This window comes from Teleopsis dalmanni, chromosome 1 (assembly GCF_002237135.1).
Source record: "Teleopsis dalmanni isolate 2A chromosome 1, ASM223713v2, whole genome shotgun sequence".
Classification (NCBI taxonomy): Eukaryota; Metazoa; Arthropoda; class Insecta; order Diptera; family Diopsidae; genus Teleopsis; species Teleopsis dalmanni.
The window spans coordinates 34,648,602-34,658,446 of record NC_051846.1 but is presented as its reverse complement, the minus strand read 5'-3'; the positions used below and the strand labels follow the sequence as shown (position 1 = coordinate 34,658,446).

Sequence of the window (9,845 nt, the reverse complement as noted above, 5' to 3'; positions counted from 1 at the left end):
TATGGATATCATCTCTGAAATGATCTGTAAACAACTTATCTACGGCAGCTGTTACCTCTTCGATGGTGAAAGACAATTTTTATATAAAAATGTTTCTTATGTGAGTACAAGGAAACCTAAATCTAATCAGTAGGATTTTAAGTTCAATAATTACCATAAAATTTATTGATTTTAGCGAAAGTTGACGATTTTAGTAGAGTTATGCGAGCAGTTACATTATGTTATATTAATGAAAAATGATTTATATCTTCTGAAAACAAAGTCTTCTTACACAAATATTTGATATTTAATTAGATCAAAAGATTGCGATAATAGTCTAAACATAGTGTTTTATCAGTTTTGAGCTAATCTTTTGAATAAATACTTTCTGCAATCCCAAAAGGAAAAAAACACCAAGACCTTTTTGGTCTTGGTATCCATATCTGTTGAATTTGATTCGCGGACCATTTTTAAACATCTCACGGACCACCCGTTGGGAAGCACTGGTGCAAAGAATATATATCATTGTAAATGACTGATCTCTAACAAAACTATTAGTTAAATAGTTCTAGAAGCTTCACCAAAATTAAAAGTATTTTTAATATTAATTTGTTTTTTTGACGAAAGTGTCACGGCTTATAACGAATACAAACTATTTAAAAGTTAGAAGTGTTCGAATAGAAATGAAAAGATAACAACAAAAATTTTATTTAATTTAATGAAATTTGTTTGAGCATACAACGCTGTTTCGAATATTGCTAAGTACTCATCACCAGTGGTTTTAGGAAATAGTTAATAGTTAGTTTTTTAATTAGAACTTGTGTCTGTCGAATTAGTAGCGATGATTAATCATATTTTTTCATAAGGAGCCAAGGCTACAGAAACTTTTAATGCTCAAATTCTAAGTTTTTAATTTGGAAAAAATAAATATTTTTATTTCATATTTCTTTCTTTTTCTCTAATATTTAAGATATGAAACAATTTTTTTAATTATTTTTTTAAAGAATATACATAATATATATGTAATTATAAAGCTATTTAAAAAAGTCTTTTGTAAAAAATTATTTAATTTTTTTGATTTAATCATAATTGATTTAATGTCATGTCCAATTCTTTTTTTTTTATATTTGCTATTCTAAAATAAATTGTATCTTGTACTTAACATCTCAGTACTTTGCTCCATCCTCCATCCCCCATCAGTTGTAATTCAATTGTGCTGTTATGCGGTGTTTATATTAGACTAAACGCAGTCAATGAACATTTTAATATATATAAATGTTATTAGTAATTTGTATAATAGTCACAACAACAATAATTGGCACTTATTAATGTAATGTTTACAATTGGTTAGCAATTTAACAATAAAAGTTGCTATAACAGGACAACACCGGATCGGACCGAAACATTTGTGAGAGCAACAATCGCGACGACAGCAATTTCAGAAACATAAGCCAATTTATGCCTCAAATAATTTGTTGCTAATAAATTATAAAATTCGCTAATTACAATTTTAATTTATTAATTATAAATTGTCGCCGCTGTTTATTAACAATTAACAATTATCGCATTCTGTGCTGTTTGTTTGGTTGTTTGGATTTTGACGGGGAGTCCGTTTGTTTGCCTTTTGTCCAATTCGAACGGAATTTGAAGTTGCGTTAATTTCGCACATTAAAAACTTTGCACAGGAAGTGTGAAAGTAAATTTTAATTATTTTGCAGTTTCTGAGTTAAATGACTGTAAAAATCATAAAATTTAAACCAATTTTGTTGGGTTTTGTTTTTTATTTTGTTTTTTTACACCTGAAAATAATTTTGCAAAGTTTTTAAATAGCATTTCAACATGTTTAACTGCCGATGTAATTGTTATTTGAGCGTTTTGAATGAAGTAATTTTCTACTTCGATTCATAATAATTACAGAGATTGCTTTGCAACAGATAAGTAATTTAATCTTATATCAACAGTTAGTTTGAGATATTTTATAAAATTAATTTGAATAAATTTCTTACTAGGAAGTGATTGGATTCGACTCTCACCAAAAAAAAAACGACAAATTAACATTATTATCAATTAAATTAAGAAAACATTAAGTAAAGTAAATTAAGTAATTCTATTTTTATTTATTTTTATTTAGCATTTAAAAATAATAATATATTTGTTTTCTTTATATATCAATTGCATTTATTTTCAGTTTCGTAACACTTTTTTATGGCTCATGGCTCATATCCGAGACTTATTAAATGCATATGTTTTTTAACAAAATCCCAGTTTACACTTTTTTGTCGTAAATTACGCCAAAATCAGTTAACAAAAAACTCGCATTGAATTTTAATTAAGCGAACTCAGTCACGTGAATTGACTGAACTTGTTCAGTACCGCAATGAGTTTTGTGGTGCTTTGTACTTTGCTTTCAATTATTTGTGTGTAAAAATAAAAATTTCATTCATTTCGAGTGCATTGATTTCATGGAAATAAAACAAGAAACAAAAGTTCTTTCTAATAAACAAGAACTTTGTTCTCTACAGACTTTTGTTTTTAGAAATTACTGAATATGGAATGAACATTTCAATATAGTGATTATGTGTACAAATTTGATTAGTGAAAGCATAAGTTTTGAGATATAAAATGAGTTCAGAGCATATAATTACTATAATATGCCCAGATTTTGTTGGGTACTGCTATTTTAATAACGAGCGAATTGAAATGTGATGATTCATTGTATATAAAATTGGTAAGATCATACACTCATAAAAGTTACTTTATACATATACTTCTTCATATTAGTTCAGTTTTCGATTTAAACAAATTATTATTTACTATTACTTTCATTAGAACAAACATTTTTTAATATTATTCCCATATTGAAGTTTTCAGACAGCAGTGAATTGCAGCAATGTTTTCTTTTATTATTTTATTTAATTGAATTTTTTGACTGTCCATACAGCTGTTTCAAGTATTGCCAAATACACATCAGTGGTCTTTTTGAAAATATTTCTTAATTTTTTGAGACTTTAAGTATCAAGAATTGAACTGGTACTCTGCTAAATTTAAAGTTCAGAGTCAGTATTCATTAGCCAACTGACCCAAAGCTGTACTTGTTCTAACTGTACTCATAAGTTCTAACTTGTAAGTTTGCTAATTTGTTTTTAAAGTCCTTTAATAATTCCACTGGCTGTGTTATATTTCAACGAAATCATATTTGTGTTTAAAAATTTCAATGTGGCAACCATATAGGTAAATATTAAAAACAATATCACGCTAAATGACATGAGAAAAAAAAGAATAAATAAATACAAACAAATTTTTAGAAATGTTAAATAAAAACACATTTCAAAAATGAATATTTTTATATCAGAGCACATTCTCTGTGAATGTTAAAAACTGAGGAGTACGATTCCTTTATATAACATGTGGATGAAAGCAATACCATTCAAACTGTTCAGTATTATTGAAATTTTAATATATATTCCACACTATGCGATTTAATGATGATAAATTGCTCAAACCTCTGAAGTTATTGGCATTGTACACATTTTTCTAGTTTTCAAAACCTCTTTCCTGACATTTACCCTAACTGGACTTTGGAACGATTTTCATGTTTAAATGTAAATACGTGTTAACTTTCTAATCCCAGAAAGAAAGAAAATACTTCTTTCAATTTTATTCACTTTGTCAGCTGATTTCTTACGGCACAACTAATTCAACTTTTACGTTTGTTGTATAAAGTCCATGCAAGGATATGTTTCTATAAACGCGATTAGCGAACTTTATTTTCAATTAATTTTTTATTATGACATATTTTTTAAATATGAATTTCATATATCATTTTTAATAGTTTTTTCAATATTTATTACTAAAATTTTTTTTTTTTGTAATTATGTTAAATATAATTTTTATTAATTGAGTTTGATTTTATTAATTACACTTAATTTTATTTTCGATTGTGAATATTTTTTGACGTTTTCTATTTTGTTTTGTTTTTTATTTCGCTATTCAGTAACCATATTAGATGTGAATACTTACTTTTAGATATGTAATTATTACTAATTGAGAACAGCTAATTGTGAAGTGTTATTATTTTTCTAAAAAGGAATTTGCAAGAAATACAAATTAAGACATTTTGTAATCTTGTGTTTTGCTTTATTGTGGTAGTTTTGAAACAAGTCGTGGACCGTACAAATATTATCCGCGGGCCGCATAGGACTGTGGGTCATGCTTTGGACAGCTCAGCTGTAAGGTATCATCACAGCTCAACGTAGTCTGCCATTAAACCAATTTGACTCGTAATATGTTTTAAATTTGAAATCTTCTGCAGATCTTCTGTCTTCTATTAAAAGACAGAGTTGCAGAGTTTTGTATTGAACATATTCGGTGGATAATTCAGCAAATTGATTGGTTTCTATCAGATATAATTTTTTTAAATCAACCATTAGTTACGTCTGAAATAAAGTTAAGCAGAACAAAAATAAAATTCTGCTTTCTGCTCATTATAATAAATCGAAATTATTAGTTTTTTTATATATTCATTTTGAATTATTATAATAATAATTCAGTTTACTATGATAACTCAATATCAGATTAAATGTATTATGATTAAATTTAGTATCTGACAAATTGAACAAATTGTTATTGTTTTGTTTGATTTGTACTTGTAACTGTTTTCTATGTCTGGCTTAATTAATTTAATTAATAATAACGATGAGTTTTTACATATTTATCTACACTTAAATGTAGTATTTAGTATATGGTATATAATATGAATGTATATATACTATGAATATAGAATATGAAAAGCACTATTTTAACTGCAATAAATATTATTCTTGTAGTAAACTATTTAATTATTAGTGTCTTTATTATCATGGTATGAATGATATAGGTATATGTGGACTTATAATTAGAAAACATAAATAACTTTTTATTAATGCTCACTTGAAATCAACAATTTATTTAAGCGGTAAAAGTGTTGTGTTGGTTTACAAAGACGTATCTTTTCTAACCTCAACTATTTTAACATCTCACAACTGTTATAATAAACTGAAATATTTATGTTTTATTATTGTTTGCTATAAGTTCGTAAATGTTTGTTTTCACACAAAATGTCAATGGCCGATGATTTTTTTTATTTTTAACATGATGTAAATATACTTAATTATGTGTGCATTTTAAGCGCAAAGATTAACGATGAATGTGAAGTGCATGCATCACTTTAAGATTGTTTATATTTATTTTAGCGAAAGTCGCAAGTGCAAATTTTAATTACCGAACCTTCAAAATTGCTTTATTTAATTAAAATAGAAAAGTTAATTTAAATTAATGTGCAATTATTGAAAAAGAAAGGACGGTAAAATATACTTATGAATGGCTAATGAAAAACGTCAATAAACAATGCTATATTCATAATTATCATAAGGGCATTATTAAAATAAAAAAAATGAAAAAATCATTAAGAACTATATTACTTATTGCGTATATAATATAGCTTTAAAATGTAAACTTATAAGGGTTTTCCAATATATTCCCAATATTGCATTTAAATTCTTTTTAGAATCAGGAATGTACTAATTATCAATACTCTCTTATGCAACTCTGAACTTTTTAAAAGCACTGGAAGTTACCTCTTTTCAATAAATTTAATACAGAGTATTAAAAAAGTTTTATCCCATTTTGTGTCACAGCGTAGGCGGTGTATATTGAAAAAATTTTGAAATCATTTGATATTTTTTTCTTTATATTTACACGCCTTGTAATTCTGAGTTAAAGACTAGTTTGTGGATATATATTGAGTGAGTTTTAATCATACTCTAGTTTTGTTAAAAACTTTTAATCGAAAAAAGATTTTTGTAGCTCATAAACATGGAAGGAAATACTGAAAATGTATGTACCATTTGTGGCACAAAAGTAGACATAACCGACTGTGAACATTATATATGTAAAGAGTGTGTCCTTAAATGGTTTGAGATTAGTTCAGAAGATTGTGTTATATGCACCATTATGAAGTTTGGTCTTCCAACCAATGAACAGCCTCAATCTGCAGCAGACAAGGCAGATAAAAGGAAGCAGTTTCATAAATCGAAACAAGTTGAAGAATTTGGTGTTCCAACCAATGAACAGCCTCAATCTGCAGCAGACAAGGCAGATAAAAGGAAGCACCTTCATAAATCGAAAAAAGTTGAAGAACTTGGTGTTCCAACCGATGAACAGCCTCAATCTGCAGCAGACAAGGCAAATAAAAGGAAGCACTTACATAAATCGAAGAAAGTTGAAGAATTTGGTGTTTCAAACAATAAACAGTCTCAATCTGTAGCAGACAAGGCAGATCAAAGGAAGCACTTACACAAGTCGAAGAAAGTTGAAGCCAATCAAATTCAACAACCACCAAATCCTATTTCTCACTCTCGTCAAAATTTCATCGATCGTAGCAAAGGCCAAAAAAATGCTATTTCCAAACAACATGAAGGTAACAATGGCAACAAAAACAAGAAATCTGAACAGAAACAATTGGGTCGAAAAAGATTTCCTAGACCATCGTATGTCAATCGTAACGCTGCAAGATTGGAGCCCAGAGCCCAGGCTAATCAAGTAGATGGATTTTGGGGCATTGTTCAGAATGTATTTGAGGTGCTAAATGTAATACACACCTTATTTCTAGTAGGTTTAATAATATATTGGTGTTATTATTTTTTTTAAACCATATTAAAAAGATGATAAACTATATTAAAAAAACCGTTCAAGTAAAATCACATTTGTAATAAAAAAAAATTTTTTTTTTTTGATTTAATTTTGTAACATTCTTTTTAGACTTATGTTTTATATATTGAATCTATTTTTAAATCTTGTAAGTATGTACTTTTAATCGACATTGTCATATATTAGCGCTCCCACATACTGGTGTGATATATTTACTACAGCTAATGAAATATTTACTTTCCTTTTAATGGAGTTGGAAGCAGTAAGGACTTATTTACTGCGAATATATCACAGAACGAAAAAAATAAAGTATATAATATTTGCACATTAATATTATCTTTTTTTTACTTTTAATAATAAAAATATCCATGCACTGCAGTGTAATTATGATGACGTCTTAAATGTATTCCGGCACACATTATTTTTGTTATAATAGAGAGAAAACTAACACTGCTGTGCAGTGCAAACATAATGACGTCATATAATAAAAACACACCGGCACATATATTTTTTTATAATAGAAAGTTATTTAATTTCTATTATATTATATATTATATTATATGATATTTTATGTTTTATTATATATTATATTTATTCCTCGACTTGGTTTTTTAAATTGTATTTTTTATATATTTTAGATCTGGCTACAGGTCACTTTTTTTGAATTAAACGTTTGTTTAATATTTTTTAATATATATTATATTTTGACTCTCCTTGACAGTCATCATCAGGTAAAGAAGTCTAAAAAGATAATTATAAATATTTTAATAAAATTTTAATGATTAATTACTTGATTTTAAACCAATTAATTCACATATTACTATTATGATGAGAACTGATACTTATTGCTGCTCATTTACCATGTTAATTGCGATAACATATTTTTAAATTACTATGGTATCTGATTTTTAAAAGTTAATTGCATTTATACATATTAACTATGGCTTATACCTTTCTTCTACTATGATATGACAAGTGAATTTGTTGACGGTAACAATCAACAAATTAATAAAACTTGAGTCTGCACTTAAGATTTGGAAAGGATTGAGTTCAACCTTGATGTTGTTGTTGTTGTGATTTGAGTTAGTGCTATTGCGCACTTTTACTCTTTTGTGGCTGGGGGGCTTATCCCTGCCCCACACTAAACGTTTACTATACTAGAATCATTAACATTTATTTATCTACTAACTGATGACGGACCGTAGATTAGCATATCTTCCTGAGCGTCCTGAGGTAGACTTAAGAATTGTTAGAGCGGGGTTGGGCAACGTATCAAAAAAAAAATGATATACAAACAACTAAATAAAAAAAATATTTCCAAGGTAATGAATACTTAGCAGAAAGCAAAATGGGTTTATGATCTGCGAAAAATTATAATTATAGGAACGTATTTGTAGTTGATAACTATTTGCCACTTTTTTCTATTTAAAGAAAAAACATAATCCATCTATACCTATTGTTGATATCCACCTGCTATTGCACTTATATATGTATATACATATACTTTGATCTATATAAATTATGATTTTTATTACGAGTATGTACTCTCCAAAAAATAAAAACCTCATTGTTTTCAATAAAATATTCTCCATTTTATAAATCATAATTATAATTATATTCATTATACAATACTATCTTTCCATTCTACTAATAACTTTTGAAAAGTTATTAGTACATCACTGAAGTAAGAGTATATCATAAGTATATTTGCAGCGCAAGAAATTGGTTTATGCAAACTCATTAGTGGAAACTATGCAAGCGGCAATTCAAACTATAAGCCAACCAAAAGCACAAGCAATGGAAAAAGGATTTCATGTTTTAACAAAGCCAAGATAAAGGATGTAAGACCAAATATCCACGCACTGCTCCATGAATTTTGCAAGTACTTTGCCCTTGTGTGGCATGTGAAAAATTTAAACTTTATTAAACTTGCTGCTGATCATAATGAGGCAAATGACGGCAGAAATCCTTTGCTGTAATTATAAGGAATATGTGCTTCCATTTCCTCTTCTCTTCCCTGCACTTTTCCTCCAGTTTTCGGTTATGGCCAGCTCTTGAAAAACAATCAAAGTTTTCTCTTTGTCTTGTCTATGGCTTTTGCTTTATTTGTTCAAACTTTTCCTAAATTATCAAAGGCTTTTGCCGTTTGCAATGGCTGTGGTATTTATGCCGCACTACAAATTACACTAGAGCAAAATAGGAGTAGGGGCTCTATGACCGAAGTAACAATAAACAACTCTGAATTTAACAAAATTTTAGTTTTTCTTTACGACTACTTAAACCATAGCCGTACAACTGTGCTGTGGTTAGATATAATCGCTATTTTGTAATTAACAATTTTTAAATGAAAGAAATTTTTTTGTGCTTTTTTTTTATTATTATTTTAAAGTTAAATAACAAAAAGAATAATATCATTAAATGCCTAATTAACAACTTGAAATAATTAAGAAACTTGTTGCTTCGTTATTGTTACACTGACCTGCTGAGAGGTCATTCGAGATACTTTGTTATACTCTTAAAATCTAATTATCATTTTGTGAACCTTTTGCTCTTCTTTGTAAACAGGTTAGGTGATGAAGGATTGGAAGCAAGATATATTTTTCAAAATAAATTTACATACATTATTCACTAATTATTTTTATGTGTATTTTAAATATAAGAGTTTGTTTCACTAAGTAACTTTACTCCTTGATTGTACCAGTAAAAAAAAAAGACTTTATAAAACAAATTATGATGATTTTAAGATATCAGTTGATATGTTATATGTTATGCCTTCTAATCATATTAAAGGTCTGTTCCCGCAGTTTTCAAGTAAAAGTCAAGTAGTATTAAAAATTAGAATAATATTGAAATTAGAATTAGATAGTACGGAAACGCTTTCAAGTAAAAATTTTGTAAATTATATGTTTTTATTCATACTTATAATTTTATTTAAGTAAAGAAGTAATGAATTTTAAATTGAAGATGTATTTTTTATTCATTATAATCTTAAGTATGACAATGAATTTATTTTATTTATGTTTTATAGTATTGCATCCGGTATACTTACTATGTATTTTCTTTATATACATGTGAAATACTTATTTTTATATAAGTATTACTTATTGTCTTTGAAAACATATTATTTAATTTCGTTATATAAATATTATTTATATTATATATAAATGTTTACATGCTTT

General features: G+C 27.2%; 1 protein-coding gene across 1 annotated transcript; it reads left to right on the top strand.

Moving 5' to 3' along the window:
* The first annotated feature begins 5,646 nt into the window (after nucleotides 1-5,646).
* Nucleotides 5,647-6,702, top strand: LOC119671729. The gene is made up of 2 exons (XM_038082490.1): nucleotides 5,647-5,762; nucleotides 5,824-6,702. The coding sequence occupies exon 2, from the start codon at nucleotides 5,833-5,835 to the stop codon at nucleotides 6,664-6,666; it is 834 nt and encodes a 277-aa protein (XP_037938418.1). The 5' UTR covers nucleotides 5,647-5,762; nucleotides 5,824-5,832; the 3' UTR covers nucleotides 6,667-6,702.
* The last annotated feature ends 3,143 nt before the right edge of the window (nucleotides 6,703-9,845 follow it).

Bases quoted from the DNA above. Each gene is read 5' to 3' on its own strand.
- LOC119671729 (XM_038082490.1), top strand. From the start codon at position 5,833: ATGGAAGGAAATACTGAAAATGTATGTACCATTTGTGGCACAAAAGTA.